General features: G+C 37.9%; 1 protein-coding gene across 2 annotated transcripts in view; it reads right to left on the bottom strand.

The window, feature by feature from the left end:
* ablim3 (actin binding LIM protein family, member 3) overlaps positions 1-20,753 on the bottom strand; it is a 109,538-nt gene that overhangs the window by 45,263 nt on the left and 43,522 nt on the right. For both annotated transcript variants that reach the window (XM_053630458.1, XM_053630457.1), the window contains exons 3-6: positions 14,922-15,105; positions 4,832-4,947; positions 937-1,063; positions 432-525 (exon numbers count right to left, since the gene is read on the bottom strand). In XM_053630458.1, the coding sequence (XP_053486433.1) occupies positions 432-525; positions 937-1,063; positions 4,832-4,947; positions 14,922-15,105 (521 nt within the window). The remainder of the gene's footprint in view (positions 1-431; positions 526-936; positions 1,064-4,831; positions 4,948-14,921; positions 15,106-20,753) is intronic.

Below are 20,753 nucleotides of genomic sequence, written 5' to 3'. Positions count from 1 at the left end.
GCACCACTAATAATAAATAATAAACGGAACAGATCCAGTAGGGCCTCGCACCAGCTGTAGTCGGGCCCTAATAAAAACAATGTTAAAAACAGACATGCACATGAAAATAAAATGTAATACATGTAATACATCTCATAAAATGTAATGCATGAGACTGCAGAATAGTTTTGAGAGTGAATACTCTCAACACTATTCTGCAGTCTCATGCATTACATTTTATTTAACAAAACTGTCTAATTTAAATTAGTTTAAATTGTGAAAGAAACCTCACATATCCTAAAACTCTCAAAAATCATGAACTGAAGAAAATGGCAGGCAAATTGACTATGACCTCAGATGCTTATTTTCAAAAGTCCTGCAAACTTTTTTAGGATATACTCTATTTGGTCAAAAGTATGTGGACTCCTGACCACTAACCCCATCACACCCACCTCTAGTACTCGTCCACTGATGTATCGGTTGCAGGTCTCACACTTTATCCCAAACTGGGTGTGGTAATCTGATTCACAGTACGGGATACCATCTCTGAATAAAACATTAAACATGAATAAACATTATACACAAATTATTAAACAACCAAAAATGGACAAACATACCACATTGAAACTGCCTACAGAAATATTCCTTTAACTCTCATGCAATAATGATCAGAGAGGTATGACTTCCAAATAAATAGCATAACATCACAAGGTTTCTTATGTAAACCCTCCCATGACAAACCCAAACCACAGATCTAGCTGTAAAAAACAATCATTGTGGAATGAAAACATTCACTTTACATTTGCAGTAAAATGGTTACAACATGGCTAAATCAGGTCTGGTCTCAAATTTGAACATAAACACAATCACATTTGGAATTTGGTCGTATATACTGTAGATTTGCTTAAGTGAGGCATTAACAATGAAACAGAATGGGAGGGGTAACTACGTGCTCACTTGCTTATGTACTCTCCAGTGAGCACAATTCCGCAGGTCTGGCACTTAAAGCAGCTGACATGCCATTGTTTCTCCAATGCCAGGAGAGACTGGCCTTGCTTGATCTCCTCCTTACAGCCTGCACAGTCTAGAGAGAGAGAGAGAAAGGGAGAGAGAGAATGGGATTTTCAACTGTCTAGTAATTCATGGCATGAATCTGTGAAATATGGTGTTAATCATGAAAGCTGACAGATATAATGTCTTGTGATACTCACACATACACACACAGACACACAATATTAGCAGTAAGAAGTGGCTGTGGAGGCGTATGAAACATAAGTGTAAGCAGGCACTCATGTACTGAAAAGTCAGCTGATCATTTGTTTTCATTTGGACATTTGCAGCTATTTTTGGATGTAGTAACCACTCTCTTCTACACACTCCCATAATGTCCCTTTCATATCTCGTTAATATCCATCTCCTAATTCTACTATCATATGCAGTCTATCTATATTTACTGCTATTAAGAAGTTCACAGTGCCACTGAAATAAAGAAAGAGAACAAAGCTGACTAGACATATGCAACCGCTCCACTCTGCTCTAACAGAACAGAAATTTACCCTACCTCCTTTGATGTTGTTGAAAACAACTCTCTGACACACACATACACATACACACAAACTCAGATTTTAGACTTAACACCTGCTTCACTCTCCCTACGGAGACATGCAAGAGCTTTTCTATACATCTGCATAAATATGACCTAAAACATCATTGTCCTAAATGTAGACAAAGAGAACCCAATTAAACAAATGAGAGAAAAAATATTATACTTGGTCATTTATTTATTAAGGAAAATGAGCCAATATTACATATCTGTGAGTGGCAAAAGTATGTGAACCTCTTGGATTAGCAGTTAATTTGAAGGTGAAATTAGAGTCAACTGTTTTAAATCAAAGACATGACAATCAGGTGAGTGAGTGCCACGTTCTATTTAAAGAACAGGGATCTACAGTAGGGGAAATAAGTATTGGATGTGTCAACATTTTTTTCAATAAATATATTTCCAATGAGGCTATTCACATGAAATTTTCACCAGACATCAGTATTAACTCAAAAAATCTGGAAATATAAAGACTTCACAAAATTAAAGTCCATAAATAAAGTTATGTGTAATAAAGTGGAATGACACAGGGAAAAAGTAATGAACATGCTAACGGAAATTAATACTTAGTGGAGAAGCCCATGTTTGTAATGACAGCTTCAAGACGCTTCTTATATGAAGTTATGTGTAATAAAGTGGAATGATGCAGTTCTCCAAGGCAATGTAAGGCAAGGAACCAGCTGAAATCTGTAAGTAATTAAACATCCTATCTGTGCAAATTAGCAGGGTTAGTAAATTTATAGTCTATAAAAAGGCTTTTCGTTACCAAGGTGTCACACAAGAAACATCTCATGATGGGTATAAGCAAAGAGCTCTCCCAAGACCTTCGGAACCTTATTGTTGCAAAACATATTGATGAAATCAGATACAGACATATTTCAAAACTTCTGAATCTTCCAGTAAGCACCACTGGGGCCATTATCCGTAAGTGGAAGCAACATCACTCCATCATCAACCGGCCATACACAGGAGCTCCTCGCAAGATTTCTGACAAGGGAATCAGAAGAATAGTCAGAAGAGTAGCCCAAGAGCTAAGGACCCCTCAGAAAGAACTCCAGAAACACTTGGAGGCAGGAACTACCATTGTCACAGAGAAAACAATAGGCAAAACCTCGCAAGACTCCATTACTAAAGAAAAGGCTAGTCGAAGCTTGTTTAAAGTTTGCTACAACTCATTTGGACAAGCCTATGAAATACTGGGAGAGTGTAGTTTGGTCAGACGAGAGCAAAATTGAACTTTTTGGCTGTCATACTACACACCATGTTTGGAGAAGAAATAGCACTGCACATCACCCTAAAAACACTATACCAACAGTGAAGTTTGGAGGTGGAAGCATCATGGTGTGGTGCTGTTTTTCATCACATGGTACTGGCAGACTTCATATAATTGAAGGAATGATGAATGGAGCCCTTTAGCAGATGATCTGCTGCCATCCACCAGAATGATGAACATGAGACATGGGTGGACCTGCCAGCAGGACAATGATCCAAAGCATACAGCAAAGGAAACTCTCAATTGGTTTCAGAGAAAAAAAATCAAGGTGTTAGAATGGCCCAGTCAATCACCTGAAATGAATCCAACTGAACAAGATTTAATGACAATATGTTTAGAAGAATGGGCCAAAATCACATCTGCATACTGCGGCCGATTAATTTCTTTATTTCATGTGAATAGCCTCATTGGAAATATATTTACTGAAATAAATGTTGACGTGTCCAATAATTATTTTGCCCACTGTATTAAAGTCAAACAAAGGAGATTTCTAAGGACCTCAGAAAAAGAGTTGTTGATGCTCATCAGGCTGGAAATGGTTACAAAACCATCTCTAAGGAGTTTGGACTCCACCAATCAGATTGTGTACAAATGAGGAAATTCAAGATCATTGTTACCCTCCCCAGGAGTGGTCGACCAACAAAGATCTCTCCAAGGAGAAAGCCACAACTCTCCAAAAAGAACATTGATGCCTTTCTGCAGTTTGCTAACAATCACATGGTCCACAGGAGGTAGAAGGATATTGGAAAAATGTTTTGTGGACGGATGAGATCAAAATAGAATTTTTGGTTTAAATGAGAAGGGTTATGTTTGGAGAAAGGAAAACACTGCATTCCAGGATAAGAACCTTATCCTATCTGTGAAACATGGTGGTGTTAGTATCATGGTTTGGGCCTGCATCTGGGACAGGATGATTTGCTGTCATTGATGGAAAATTTAATTCTGAAATATACCTGCGAATTCTAAAGAAAATGTTAGGATATCTGTCCATGATCTGAATCTCAAGAGAAAGTGGGTAAAGCACACAAGTAATTCTAACAAAGAATGGTTAAAGAAGAAATAAGTTAATGTTTTGAAATGGCCAAGTCAATGTGATGACCTTAATCCAAGTGTTGTGGAAGGACCTGAAGCAAGGAGTTCATATGGGGAAACCCACCAACATCCCAGAGTTGAAGCTGTTCTGTACTGAGCAATGGGCTAAAATTCTTCCAAGATGAGGAAGTTACTGGAAATGTAACTTACTGCTGCACAAGGTGGTCACACCAGCTACTGAAAGCAAAGGTTCACATACTTTTGCCACTGACAGAAATGTAATATTGGATCATTTTCCTCAATGAATAAATGACCAAGTATAATATTTTGTTTCATTTGCTTAATTGGGTTCTCTTTATTTACGTTTAGGACTTGTGTGAAAATCTGATGATGTTTTAGGTCATATTTACACACATTGATTATGCAGAAAATTACAACGGGTTCACAAACTTTCAAGCACCACTGTATATATTGTAAGCATAACAAACAATCCATAATTCCACACAAATGATAATGTCAGGCCCTGGAGTGGTAGAGCTATAATACAATATATGACTTCACAAATATTCACTGCTAATACCAATAAATTTATTAAAATGAATAATCTAAGAAACATGCAAATTAGGCACCAGGTGTACTACTGTTTATTTGCACTACCTGATATTTTGTTAATAGACTTGTCATTCAGTTAATTGGGCCCAATCATCTTTATTCCCTCAAACAGCAACACACGTGCATATATTTACACATGCATTGGAACTCCAATTTTAAACCAGACTGACAGACTGAGCGTTTCACACAGAGTGCAACAGTGTGTGTGTGTGTGTGTGTGTGTGTGTGTGTGTGTGTATATGTGTGAGGTACACTACAATAATAATTTATAAACTGCACTAGGATTTCTGAAGACACTTCATTCATAAAACTTGATTGTTTAGAGATGGACTTACGACTGGGTCCATGAATCTTAATCGGCTCATTTGAAGCAACAAGCTTGTGGGAGCACTGCTGACAAACACACTCCTTACCACTGAATGTCACTCTGTCTCCAATTGGAAACGGTTTTCTACAATAGAAAGAAAGATTGAATACTTGTATCGGAAAAGTTATGCAACAATACATCAACAGCACATAATAGCCACATTTTAATATATAAGATTGCAAAGGAGCACTTTATACACAACTGTCAAGTTATTATATTAGAAAAAGCTTCTGAGTTTTGGTATTCTGTATCAGTATGTATTTTGAATTTTGGATTTAGTACCAGCTTTTTAAGAAAGAAAATAATTTTAACACCTGTGATTTGACACTTGTGAATTACAGTTTGAAAACTGGTGCTTGTTTTTAACCATACAGAGGTTTGGTAGCATCTTAGAGGCTCAAAGGAGCCTCTAAAATAGGAGCGCTGAAGGTCAGATGACATTTCAGTTCAAACAAATGAAACCTTACTCTCTTTGAGCTATATAAATAGTCATATTAGTGACTTGCACTGTTGATTAGCTAACATGTTTACAAGTCCCTAAGGTCCAAGTCCAAGTTAAGTCTCAAGTCTTTGAGGTGGAGTCCAAGTCAAGTCTCAAGTCTTTGTTCTATTTTTAGCAATAGTTATTTCATCTAGTTATTGTAATTAACTTTCTATAAAATTATGAGGCTAAATCAATTTTGAAATATTAAAACTGATTACTTCTACAGAATGTTTTGTTCATTTATTCAAAATTGTCTAATAAAGCACACAAGGTTTTACTTAAATCATTAATTCAAAATTAAATCATTAATCAAAAAATATTACTTTCAAGCTATTACATTTGATCCAAAAGTTCTGCCTATAATTGCAAGAAAACAGAACATTCATAGAAAATTCAAGAAAGATATTACTACCCCTTTTGTCATTTAGTGCAAAATGCCAACGTGCTGTGTATTTTGAGCTATTTGAGTTGCTGTAGTTTGCTGTAGTTCTCAAGCAATGATGGGTAATACAGTTGTTCAGTGCGCGTCAGCGGACCCCCGTGTATAGATGCAATTGACTATGCACGAACGCTGCTTGCGCATTTCCAGTAGAATCTCAGCCAGCGACTTTACTTCTGTATAGCATGTTCCTATAGCGAAGTGTACTAGCGGCAAAAGTCTTTAATTCAATTCATTTTTCAATGATTAAACTATTATTATTTATAATAATAATAATAATAATAATAATAATAGTACTGAGCAAGGCCCTTAGCCCTCTCTGCTCCAGGGGTGCTGTATCATGGCTGACCCTATGCTCTGACCCCACCTTCCTGGTATGTTGGAGTATGCGAAGAAAAGAATTTCACTGTGCTGTAGTGTATATGTGATTAATAAAGACTCATTATCTATCTCTCTCTCTCTCTCTCTCTGTATATATATATATATATATATATAGGGTAAGGTAACTCGAAATATATAATTTGAAGCCCTTCTTCGTCTTACTGTTGGGTGTAACAGCTGACTGCCTCACAATATGATTAATGAGTAATCTCATTCAGAGTAATCTGGGGAAACTCTTGTAAACAACGAGTGTAATATGTCATACTCTCTTGAGCCATCTTCACACAGTTTTTGCCGAAAATGGCTTCTGGCACAGCACAGCACTGAGCTGGCTGAGACAAAACGTGGAAGCGATCATACATAGAGTGTATTTAACTTGGTAAACTTGTATAGCTAATGTGTTAGCTAATATACTCAGCAAAAAAAGAAATGTCCCTTTTTCAGGAGACTGTATTTTAAAGATAATATTGTAAAAATCCAAATAAGTTTTACAGATATTTATTGGAAAGGGTTTAATCAATGTTTTTCATGCTTGTTCAATGAACCATATACAATTATTGCACATGCACCTGTGGAACAGTCCTTAAGACACTTTAACAGTTCACAGGCGGTAGGCAATTAAGGTCACAGTTACAATAAATTAGGACACTAAAGAGACCTTTCTACTGACTCTGAAAAACACCAGAAGAAAGATGCCTAGGGTGCCTGCTCACCTGCATGAACATGCCACAGGCCTGCTGCAACGAGGCATGAGTACTGCAGATGTGGCTGGAGCAAGAAGCTGCAATGTCTGTAATATAAGATGCCTAAGACAGAAAGGACAGCTGATCGTCCTTGCAGTGGAAAAATACATGTAACCATGTGCCCCCCAGACATGATCGAGAACTTGCACATGCCTTGATGGAAGAGTGGGGTAACATCTCACAGCAAGAACTGATAAATCTGGTGCAGTCCATGAGGATGAGATGCACTATAGTACTTAAAGCAGCTGGTGACCACACCAGATACTGACTGTTACTTTTGCTATTGCGCCCCCCCCCTCAGAGACTCATTATTCCATTTCTGCTCGTCATGTCTGTGAAATTTGTTCAGTTTGTGTCTCAGTTGTTGAATGTTTTATGTTAATACACATATTTACACATGTTAAGAAATTTGCTGGAAATAAAATCAGTTGAATGTGAGAGTACATTTCTTTTTTTGCTGATTATATTTGGGTGGGGGACGACGACGACATGAAAAGGACATGGAAACATTGTACTTCTTCAAAATGGACAGCAAGCAAGCCCCTGACAGCTGTCTAACACCACAGCTTCCCTTTGGATTAATTGATTGCTTTTCAAATTAAATGACACTAAGTTTATCACAAGGTAAGCCTTGGCTATATTGTGATTGTTTATTATTCATTTATGTAACAGCACTTTTCCAATGGGTGATATGAACGAGTGCCTTCAGATGTGTCACACGTGTATATAATAATGCTGGCTTGGTGTGTTTAGAGATGAATTGTTGTGATATTTGCTGCTGCGGCACATACTGATAAGGAATGAATGAATGAGGGACGAATAGAAAAATGTGGTGTTTTATGCTGTAATATGGGATAGAAAAGAGAGAATGTAATTGGGAATGCCAATTCAAAATGACTTGTGTTTTTCATGAGTCTCTGTCTTCAAGTCCAAGTCAAGTCTCAAGTCAGTTGTTCACAAGTCCAAGTCAAGTTGCAAGTAATTTTTTTTTTGCGACTTATGTGTGACTCAAGTCCAAGTGCCAGACTTGAGTTTCCATCTCTGCTAGCTCTGCTTAAAGATTTTACTGGTTGCATGTATGTCATGGTTCCCCCTTTAAGCAGCGCGCTGTGGAGCATGTGGGCTCGCGTGCTCGAGCAAGGTGCGCGAGCACCTGCTTTTCCTTTGTTGACAATCGTGACATTTGGACACGTGCTTTTGTTATGTTTCTGTTATGTCTCCTCCCTGTTCTGTCATTGGCTGTTATTTCACGTGTGTCTAGATTGGGGTCAGCCGTCAGCAATTGGCGCTGATTATGTTTGTATATGTACCGCGTGCCTCCCAGCACACAGCGCGGAATATTATAGTATAGTAGATTAGTTTAGATTCCTTACCATAGTCATAGTCATAGTCATAGTCAAGATCCATGTTAGACTCCTTGTTAGAGTTATTTAGGTTAAACATTAGATTTAGTCCACACTGGTTTCTCCGCTCCCAGTCCCTCGCTATTGTTCATGTTTCTTGTTTTGTATATCGACCCTGTTTTCCGTGAACGCGACCTTGATTCCTGCCTTGCCCAGTTTATGCCTGTTTGCCGATCGCCGGACCTTTTGCATGTTTTTGGATTACGTTTTTGGATTATGATTTTGGATTTATCTGCCTGTGTCTCTCTTTAATAAAACTGTCTACTGCACTTGCATCGGTCCTATCTTCGTTACGTGTCGAGCCGTGACAATGTACAGTATTTATAGCCTAAAATAATCATGCACACTGAAACCCCGTGGCTTGCCCAAAATGAAAGACACAAGCAGTGCTGAATGTTCGCTGCTGGCCCCTGCAAAAACCAACAGCACAAAAAACATGAGTGTATCAGATTTACTAGCAAAAGATAACATACACACAATTGTTTAACGGATTACTGTAGTTAGACCTGCTACCAAGCACCTCAGCTATCCTCAGAGAAGTATCTGTCTGAAATTAAATGAGGCTATAATAATCCAGCACAACCACCTTCATCTACACTTAATCAGGCTGACTGGAAGATACTTCACTAGAGACAAATCTTATTAGATTCACACACTCACTACAGTGAGATTTCAATTATATTTATTCTCAATCATGACCAGAGCATCATGCCATTCACTGAGCAGAATCACTTTTGTTTGGTTGTAATGAAATAGCCAGAAATGTTGTTTGTAGTACTGTAATTATCCCTAACTTCAAAACATGAGCCCACATGTGCACACACATGCCAAACACACAATGATATCTTATTAAGTAATGAATCTGTTGACAATACTGTTGAACACTGATTTGATTTGAGCATCAAAAGAGTGGACCAGGAAACTGAATTGACTTGTACATTAAGATACAAATATGTGAAATAATCCCATTAGTCGTCCTAGTGTTTCAAAGGCACTGGAGCCAATCCCAGAGAGACAATGGTGTAGACAGCAACCCTGATCCTCTTATGTGCTTTTAGCACTTTTATTTTTTCTTAGCACATTCTTTTACAGTAAATACTATATTCCACATCTACTCATGGAATTTCTGTACATATAGTGAGATTTTCTTGTATTATACAGATGTGCATTTGTGTGCACACTTGCCTGTGGACAAGCATATGAGTAAATATATGTGTGCCTGTACATGAACACTCTGGGTGACCTTGTCATTACTCGCTGTGTCAGTCTCCTTTCAGATAAATGCAGCAATATCAGCTTTTTATTCTTGTTAAATATTCATTATGTTTAAATATTTAACAACATTGATTCTTTCTGTCCTGCCACACTATTTTCAGTTTCTTATGATCGCGAACATGTTATGAACAATATCCATACAACGCCTCCCAATAAAAAAATAAATAAACAAAACATTTGGATATATAAGCAAATTAAAACATTAGACAAATGCACACAAAAACAAAAATCTTGTTACATCCTTCCCTCTGAACTCAGGAATAGAATTACTGAATCATTGGAGAACTACAGCTTGCTGAATGGCAGCTTTGTGGTAGCAAGCTGTCATGCTGCCTGTTACTGCATGGCCTACATGATCATAGTTTTGTAGGCTACTCCCACCAGAAAAACCCTGCTGAGCTATTGGTAGTGGGATTCTGTGAAGCAATTCCAGTCTTACTTGGCAATTGAATTTTTTTCTCCATATACATTCATCAAATTCTAATTTGTCCCATGTTGCTAAAGGAAAGAAAGTGAAAGGGGGAAATTGTGATTTAGTACAACTAATTTCCTTCAAAAACTGGGCTTTACAATAGGAAATAAGGAAGCAGGAAGAATCAAGTTTCCAGGATTTCTCAGAAAGCATAAAATAAATCATCATAACCCTCTTTCACTTAGTCCATTCAGGAAGGATCTGCTTAGGTAGGTAGCAGTTATGGAGAGCACTGGTGCACTTTATTGTTTTTCATTTGAAAAACAGCACATAACAGTTTTTTTTTGTTTTGTTTTTTTGGCAAATTTCAAATCTGCCTTATTTAGGGCAAATTTGAAAGCAGCTTTGATTATTTTTGGTGGAGGCAATCAGGCAACTGTTTTTTTAATGGCAGAGAGAAATATTGCTCTGCTTTTTACCTAGATGAGGATGGGAACCCCCTTCGGAGTCTGGTTCCTCTCAAGGTTTCTTCCTCATATCATCTTGAGGAGTTTTTCATTGCCACTGTCACCACTGGCTTGCTCAATAGGGATACATTTACACATTTAAAATCTGTATCCTGTGTTTATATGTTTCTGTAAAGCTGCTTTGATGTCCATTATTAAAAGCACTATACAAATAAAACTGAATTGAATTGAATTCTGACTGCCTAACTCTTACAGTAGTTAAGTTCTCCTATACCTGTCTCGTGGTTAGGTAGCTAATGTAACATTGTCTGCTAAGCACTAAATGAAACAGCTAAATGTTTATTCAGAAGAAGACTAATAGATACAGTACCCTCCACGAATACTGGCACCCTTGGTAAATATGAGCAAAGAAGGCTGTGAAAAAGTCTAAAAAGTGTAAAAATCTTTATTGTTTACCATTTTTGATCTTTTGTTCAACTAATTCACAAAAATACTCTGCTCCCATGGATATTAAACAACTACAAACACAATACAGGATTATCCAAAAAAAAATATTTGTTAAATATAGGTGTGCAACAATTATTGGCACCCTTTTAGTCAATACTCTGTGCTACCTCCCATTGCTAAGATAACAGTTCTGAGTCTTCTTCTATAATGCCTGATTGGAGGGTTGGAGAATAGGTTGGAGAATACATGGCAAGAGATCTGAGACCATTCCTCCATACAGAATGTCTCCAGATGCTTCAAATTTCGAGGTCCACGCTGGTGGACTCTCCTATTCAGTTCCTTTTTTTTTTTTTTTTTTTTTTTTTGATCAAAAGATTCATTTTATTACTCAAAATGAATCTTCACTTAAAAGTGAAAGCAGCATTCTATTTAGCATAGTAACATTTCATTTTCTGTTTGTCTAACGATGACTAAACGTCCGCAATTCTTAACAGACTCACCACATCTGCCCTGAGCTTTTGGCAATGCTAATCATAGCTTTTTGTACAAACTTAATTTGTGGTCCCCAAAAAAAAAGCACTATATTTGTGGAAAACTATTTCTATTCAGTTCTATGGGTTTCAAATCAATAGACTGGGATGGCCGTGGCAGGACCTTGATTTTGTGGTCAGTAAACCATTTTTGTGTTGATTTTGATGTACATTTTGTATCATTGTCCTGCTGGAAATTCCAACCACAGCCCATTTTAAGCTTTCTGGCAGAGGCACTCAGGTATTCATTTAATATCTGTTGATATTTGATAGAGTCCATGATGCCATGTATCCTAACAAAATGTCCAGGTCCTCTGGCAGAAAAACAGACCCAAATCATTAAAGAGCCACCACCATATTTAACTGTGGGCATGAGGTACTTTTCCATATGGCTACATCTCTGTGTGCATCAAAATCACCTCTGGTGTTTATTGACAAAAAGCTCTATTTTGGTTTCATCTGACCATAGAACCTGATCCCATTTTAAGTTCCAGCAGTGGTTGGCAAACTGCCAGTTACTGCTGGAACTTCAAATGGGATCGGGTTCTATGGTCAGATGAAACCAAAATTTGGCCTATGTGTAACCTCATATTTAAAGGAAGTCATGGTTGAACAATTTCTTATTCCTAGTCACCCAGGTGTACTAAGAAAATGTAAAATATCAATGGGAATAAACTTCAAATATATTTTTCTCATATTAATTCATAGTGGTGCCAATAATTGTTGAACACCTATATTTAACAAAGATTTTTTTTTATATAAATCTGTGTTTTTTTTTGCAATTGTTTGATATCCATGAGAGCAGAGTATTTTTGTAAAAAAAAAAAATTTAACAAAAGATCAAAAGGTTCAACAATAAAGACAATTTTTCACAGGCTTCTTTGCTCATATTTACCAAGGGTGCCAATATTAGTGGAGGACACTGTAGATAATAATATTATAAAAGCTAAGAAACAGGTTTATGAAGAGCAGACAAGATCTGTTTCATTCAGCTTGAGAAAGACAGTTCATCTTCAAGATACAATCCAATTTAAGTGATGGTACTTCAGTGTTTGACAGGCATGTAATGGATCAGCCAGAGAGGGCTTCTCTGAGTTTGCTTTTCATTCATTTTCTGGCATTTTGACTATGTTGCAAACAGAGAGGTGGTTCATGAAAAGGTTGTTACAGGATACAACCTTCAAAAGTATTCCATTTTCAGACATGAAAAGTCTAATTAAAACTCTTCTCTTTATTTTTGTTCTTATGTTTTTAACTATTTGTTCTGGTGTCAGCACTATTCTCTCCTAGTGCTCTACTTCACATCCATTAATATTTCAATTAAAGAACAGAAACAAAGGGAGACAGAAGCACACACGTACACGCACGCGCGTGCGTGCACACACACACACACACACACACACACACACACACAGAGAGAGAGAGAGAGAGAGAGAGAGAGAGATATTCAATAGATCTCAGCCCGGGGGTCATTTTGAGCTCTGGAGTTTAGGTGTGTTCACTCGCGTGCTGCCGAGATATGGAGAACAATGAGGTCTTCTGGAACGCCAGAAAAGACTTCTTTTCTACCTTTGATTAGAAAACACAGGAGCATTTGGACAAAAAAAGTTGGCTAAAAAGCCATAAAAGTGACAAGTTTTCATCCTCACACACTGCTTGGCATTCTGTTAAAACTGATAATCATTTATGGACTCAGAGATCTATTAGTTAATCGATATTTTTTTTCTCTTTCTGCTTTTATCAAGCCCAGACATACATTTTTCCATCAATCGACGGTTTGTAACTACAAGGCCATGGTGCTACTGACAATGTATAACTGAAGAAATCAGGTAAATACAACCCCAATTCCGAAAAACTTGGGACATTATGGAAAATGCAAAAAAACAAAAAACAAAAAAGAAAAAAACAACAACGGTCATCTGAAAATTCAATTCACCCTGTACAATATTTAAAACAATAACACATTATTTGATGTTTTACTTTGTGAATTTAATTTATTTTTGAAAATATACACTCATTTCAAATCTGATGACTGCAACACACTCCAAAAAAGTTGGGACTGTCCACTGTTTACCACTGTGTAACATCACCTTTTCTTTTAATAACACTTATTAAGCCTTTGGGCACTGAAGACACCAGGTAGTTAAGTTTAGCGAGCGGAATTTTCTCCCATTCGTCCATTGTGAATTGCTTCAGTTGCACAAGTGTACAGGGCCTTTGCTGCCTTATTTTGCGCTTCATAATGCACACGTTCTCAATCAGAGACAGGTCAAGACTGCAGGCAGGCGATGTTAGCGCCTGTACACTCTGCTTACACAACCATGCCCTTGTAATCCAGGCAGAATGTGGTTTGGCGTTGTCCTGCTCTGGATGGCAGCATATGTTGCTCCAGAATGTGTACATATCTTTCTGCATTAATGGTGCCCTCACAGATATGCAAGTTACCCATGCCATGTGCACTGACACACCCCCATACCATGAAAGATGCTGGCTTTTGGACCTGACGATGATAAAAGCTTGGATGGTCCCTTTCCTCTTTGGCCTGGAGAACACGACAGCTGTTTTGTACAAAGACCATCTGAAATGTTGACTTGTCGGACCACAAAACACGATTCCACTGTGCTACTGTCCATCTCAGATGAGACTGAGCCCAGAGAAGTAGGTGGCGCTTCTGAACAGTGTTGATGTGTGGCTACTGCTTTGAATAGTAAAGCCTTATGTTGCATCTGTGGATGCATCGGCGAATGGTGTTGACTGACAAAGGTTTACCAATGTATTCCCGAGCCCATGTCAGGATATCCATTACAGACTCATGACGGTTTTTAAGACAGTGACATCTGAGGGATAGGAGATCATGTGCATTCAGAAGTGGTTTTCTGCCTTGCCCTTTATGCACCGAGATTTGACCGGATTCCTTGACTCTTTTAATTATATTGTGCACTATAGAATGTGAAATGCCCAAAATCCTACTGATTTTTCTTTGGGGAATGTTGTTCTGAAAGTGTTGGCTTATTCTGTTGGCAGATCAAGTTGACCCATATTCTGTTGACCCATCCTTGCTCTTGAAGGACTAGGGCTTTTTTGGAGGCTCCTTAAATACGATGATTAGATGATTACCTCACCTATTACACATCACCTTCTTACTTCAACTTGTCAAATCGCTATCAGTCCTAAATTCTCCCTGTCCCAACTTTTTTGCATCCAACAGTTAAAATAAACATGTTTCCTTAGAAAACTATGCAGTTGATAAGGTAAAACATCAAATACATTGTATTTATATGTTTTTTGTTTAAATACAAGTCAAAGTACATTTACCAATCACTCCCCTTTGTTTTTATTAGCCTTTTCCACACTGTCCCAACTTTTTCGGAATTGGGGTTGTATTTTCTTTGCCATTTTAATAAAGGATGAAGTCAAAAAGCAAACTGCAGTAAACTGTTAAATTTTTTATTTAGATTCTTTTCCTGAAAGGCCCACCTGCAGACACTGCAAACGAAGCACTTTGGGTGATATGTGTGGCCCAGCGCTGATACCACTTCTCCTGTGATGAAGTCCCCACAGCTGTCACACTTTGTGCCATACAGATGCTGGTAGTCTGCTGTGCATATGTACTCGCCCTTCTTCTGGAAAAATCCGGAACGTGCCAAGTTACAGCCACACACTGCCAGAAAGAAAGTGCATGATTACAATAGAACAGCTACACAGAAGTACACAGAAGAGTACTTTCCATCCATCCCTGCAATATTCAGAATTATGCAAATCTTGTCTGGTCTTCATTGCCAATTTTTTTTAGTTATTCGATATAGAAAGCTTACACACACACACACTCACACACGGTGAAGAATTTCTTAGCCAGTTAGACTTTGGGCACCATGCATAATGTAAATTGCTGTTATGTCAAAGTTCCATTTCCCCACACAATGAGTTCTGGTTAGCAGCTAGGTTAAGAAGTGCAGAAAAGTTGCAGATGTAATTGTGATTGCTTAATCCATGACACAATTGAGGATATAGGATATTCCCATTATGGTACTAGGCATGTCACGAGAACCGATATTTCAGTACCAAGTCGGTACCAACATTCTTAAAATGTGACGGTACTTGTTTTTCTGCAGTAGCATAGGTACCATTGGTAATGAAGGTACTGTGGTTGCAAATCTTCCGGAACTGATGGGGGCAGCAAATACGCGTAAGTGTTTTAGTCAGTCCACAAGTGGTACAGAAGATCGAGAGCGCCTACAAAAACACCTGAAAAACTACAGAATATGGCGACAAGTTTAGCTCTACCCGACTTGTTGAGCGGAAAGGTGGTAAGAGACAAATATGGAAATACTTTGCAATCGAGGCGGATGACAACAAACATATAATTGATGCTCTGAAGCTGGTGTGCAACTGATGCTATTGTTCATTTCAAACAAAGTGAGGAAACACCTCGAATTTGGTGAAGTACCTGAAAGACGGGCCTTATATTATGTTTGTTTGAGGCAGCTGGCATTGTGGAAGTGAAACCAGTTAACATTATGCTCCATGTAATGTTTGCGATAGCCAGTTATTTGTTAAAGACGCTAACGAATTGCAGTGTTATAAACTACCTCCTAATGGGCCACCATGCATCGCCATTCAGCCCGTGTCCTGTCAGCAAAATGTAGCCTAAAGTCACAAATAATTTTTGAAATGTTAATGGTTTTAATAAATCTTTTTGGCCTGCCACCATATCAGTGAATTTAAACTAATGCTTGCATTCAGAGTATAAGGGCTGTGTGTGTGCGTGTTTAGGAGTGCACCTTAGCACTTGTAACCTCCACTGTTTTATTAGTCATTGTCAGACAGTGTTTGATAACTAAAATACCCCCCCCCCTCTCTTTTTGCCAGTAGTAGCCAGAGGAGGATGTCCACCAGGGGGTTTTAATTTTATTTAAAAAAAAAAAAAAAAAAAAATTTTAAACCACACCGTGGTATCGACTTTGGTATCGAGTATCGTGTACTTTTGGTGGTATCGGTACCGACTACTAGATATAAAAATGGAAACTTCTAGTTAGCTTCATGTGGCCCTTATATAACTGATACTTTTATCAGGGGAACTTGTGTTCCCTGGGATAGGCTCCATGCTCCTTGCGACCCTGTGTAGCATAAGCAGTACAGAAAATGGATAGATATACAGTCCCCTCCAAAAGTATTGGAACAGCAAGTCCAATTATATTGTTTTGCTATACATTGAAGACATTTGGGATCAAAAGATGAATATGAGATGATAGATCAGAATTTCAGCTTTCACTTCCTGATATTTACATCTAGATGTGTTAAACAACTTAAATATGGCATCTTTGGTGGCAGATCACCAAATATTTAGGTGAGCAAAAGAATAGGTACAGTCTTAAAGTAAAATAAAATAAAAAACACTTAATGTTTTGTTACATACCCACTGCTTGCAATGACTGCATCAAGCCAGTGCCCCAGTGATATCACCAAACATTTTTTCTTTGTGATGCTTTTCCAGGCTTGCACTGAAGTTTAATTCAGTTGTTGTTTGTTTTGGGGTTTTCTCCCTTCAGTCTCTTCTTCATGAGGTGAAATGCATTCTCAACTGGGTTAACGTCTGGTGATTGACTTGGCCAGTCTAAAACCTTTTTTTCCTCCTGACAAAGTCCTTTGTTGAGTTGGCAGTGTGTTTTGGATCATTGTACTGCTGCATGTACTCCTCCCAATTAGATTGGATGCATTTCTCTGTAAATTGGAAGACAGATTGTTTCTGTAGACTTCTGAAGTCATTGTGCTGCTACCATCATGAGTTACATAATCAATAAAGATTATTGAGACCATTGTAGAAACAGCAATGTAAGCCCAAGCGATGACTCTACATGGAAAACACTACATAAACATGGAAAAACATGGAAGTTCATCAGTCAAGCATGGTAAAGGTACAATGCTTGACTGATGAGCTTCCATGTTTTGGATCATGAGCAGATCCATTCTTTCTCCACACTTTGGACTTTCCACTTTGGTAGAGGTTAATCTTGGTTCCAGAACTTTTGTGGCTCATCTCTATATTTCTTTGTGAATTCCAATCTGGTCTTCTGTTTCTTACTGCTCATTGGTGGTTTGCCTCTTGGGGTAGGGCCTCTATATTTCTGCACTTGAAGTCTTCTTTGAATGGTGGATTGTGATACCTTCATCCTGTCCTGTTGAGGTTATTTGTAATGTCACTAACTGTCATTGGTTTTTGTTTTTTTTTTGGGGGGGCGGGGTTTCTTCACAGCTCTCACAGTGTTCGTCATTAACTACTGTTGTTTTCCTTAGCTGATCTGTTACATGTCTGGTTCTTAGTACACCAGTGGTTTCTTTCTTTTTCAGGACATTTCAAATTGTTGTATTGGCTATTCCCAATGCTTATGCAATGGCTCTGAAAGACTTTCCCTCTTTTCTCAGCTTCAAAATGGCTTGTTTTTCTCCCATAGACAGCTCTCTGATCTTCATGTTGGTTTAGTTTAACAAATGCAGTATTCGCAGGTGAAACATAGGGCTCAAACCAAGAGTAAACATTCAGAGCTATTAAATTTTTAAACAATCAGCTTAACATGGCAAACCTGGACAACAAGAAACAGCTATCAGGCACATGTTCCAATATTTATGATCACTTGAAAAAATGGGTGAGCTCAAACATAAGGTGCCATATTCATAAAGTTATTTAACACATCTAGATGTAAATATGAGGAAATGAAAGGTGAAATTCTGATGTGTCGGCTCATATTCATCTTTTGATCTCAAACCCAAATGTCTTCAGTGTGTAGCAAAAAAATTAATAAAAAATTTAATTGGGTTTGCTGTTCCAGTACTCCCAGAGGGGACTGTAATGTCTTTTTTCCAAACTAAAAATAAAGAGAACACAACAGCAGGAATACAGAAAACCCTCTTGTAAGTGTTAACTATATAAAACTATAAGATTGACATACTTACTTACTCAAAACAATTAAGATGGGGATCTGAAGCCCTATCTGGAAGAAATATTATTGCAAGCAGCATGCAGAAGAGTCTTCAGAGACCTGAACATCCATCTAGACAAACTCCAAGCTGCCTGATGCTGCTGGCATTATTCAGTCTAAAACATGTCTGTATGTTTCAGTCCAGCATAACCTCTACACCTCCACAACCCACTGCTACAATGCTTTCCACCCTCCCCCAACTCCCCCAAGCCACAGATACCCTTTACCCTACATTAATCACTTGCCTTGATAGGCCATTTCCTCTCTCTCTCTCAATGTCACACAGGACCCTCCTAGTCCTGTCTTTTATTCTGTTTATCTGGGAAGGTGAAGTGTATCACACAATTCCTCCAAGACATATAAAAGCCAGCCAACCACCATCTTCTCATACTGCTGCTTGTGTGGCATCACAGGGCAGTGTAACACACTCTGAGAAAAGAGCTAGCCACCCCCTTCTGCATGCATAAGCTCACAGACACCCCACGATTGGCTAGTGACACAGTGATTTAATATGGGAGAGAGAATGCCATCCCTTCCTCCCAGAGACCACAGCCAGTTTGCTCTATTGAACTTCCGGCCACAGATGGCTGACGTTAGAGTAAATGTTTTTCTGTTGCGCCACTCAGGAGCAGACAAGGTCCATCCTCTCTGAGGTCTATGGATACCAAACAATCCCAATGAGTCATTTAACTCTCCTCCACCACACACATCTCTGACTGCTGAAGCTTTTGCATATCAAAACCTGAAGAAGGAAGATTTTCTGAAGACACTTCTGAAGATTTTATTGAGACACTGTCCTGGATTCATCCCCTCACATCTCTAGCAGGCCATCATCCCTACCTCATTCAGGTAACTCCACTGTTTAGGATGACAACGCTGAGCCCATCACAAATAAAGAACTACAGGCCAGGCCCCCTTTTACTATTTCCAGTGCTTTAAGTGCTCCGATATTCACCAATATGCAGCACCAGCAATTCTATGTTTTGATTAGTTAAGTTAATTTCACAGCAAAAAGAAAGTGACGGTATGAATTCAACTGAGTTCTACAGAGTTTATGCCTAAATTACAAGCAAGAAATGAATAAAAACATTCAATAAAAAGATGGAAAAAGAGTAGGCAAAAAACCACACTAAAGCAGGTAGTAGTCAGCTGCACTGAGGCATTTAAACCAAAAATTATGGATATGGATTTTAATATTCTGAATAACTGAATAGTTTGTATCTTCTTAATTCTGTCTTCTTTATTAAAGTACTATACAGTATGTTTCAAATTTTGGATGTTTAATGTCTAATTCGCTGCAGCGTCTCAAAATTATTTCATGGCTTGCAAAAAGAAGTAACATCTACATACAGGACTATCAAATAGTGGGTTTTCTCTGGCCCCAACTCATCTGCCAACAAATTTCTCCAGTTACATTAAAATTAAGTAGAATCTGTAAAAAAAAAAAAAAAAAAAAAAAAAAAAAGGTTAAGTAGTGAATATTGGATTACTATAAAGGTCTACTGAAATGTATAATTGAATAGAGCCAATACTCTCTTGCATTGATGATTTCTTTGTTTCCACATGCAAATGACACCATTAAGGCCTGTTCACACTGGGATGTTTTTTGCAGTGCGTTAAATGGTCAGTTTTTCGACGCGCTTTTTTGTGTTCACATCCACACGTTAAACGCAGGCAATGTGCTGAATAAGAGTGCAAATTCACTCCTGACAGTAGATGGCACTTACTGAAAAACATAAACACCCTGGTACACAAGGTGGTGCTGCACAACTTTCTGTTTCTGACACCCACTTATCACTGAAAAGAAAAAGAGAGCCAGTATTTACGTCTTTAAGAATTCACATACTTACGGGAAGACCCAGGTTATGTTATTTTTTAAATCTAATTTTGTTTTTGGAAGGTTGTGGGTATAAGGCAATTATTGTTGTGCCCAAAATGCAAATTGATGAAGTGTTGACTATGAATAGTCTTTTTTGTGGTCAATATTATATTATAATGACTTAATAATGGGGAACTTAGCTATTTGAATAAGAGGTCAAGAATACTTATATGCATGTATATGCCAAGTGCAAAATAAATACAATAGACTGTCAATCAGCAGAAAGAATTAAATGTATCATTTAGAATATATGCTTGCATTTCAGTGTTGTCAAAAATAGCCACAACATAATAAATACTCTTATATAGTATTTAGTGGGTAATTTTGAACCTGTTTTACACCATTGACAGCCAATGTGCTGTTAAACAGACCGTTTGCCAAAATCGTCCCGGTGTGAACAGGGCTGGGACCACAGAGCAAAAAACATTCACGTGAATAGTCAAATTTATTATA

The sequence above is a fragment of the Ictalurus furcatus genome, chromosome 8 (assembly GCF_023375685.1).
Source record: "Ictalurus furcatus strain D&B chromosome 8, Billie_1.0, whole genome shotgun sequence".
Classification (NCBI taxonomy): Eukaryota; Metazoa; Chordata; class Actinopteri; order Siluriformes; family Ictaluridae; genus Ictalurus; species Ictalurus furcatus.
The sequence above is the reverse complement of the archived record's forward strand: the minus strand, read 5'-3'. Positions and strand labels throughout refer to the sequence as shown.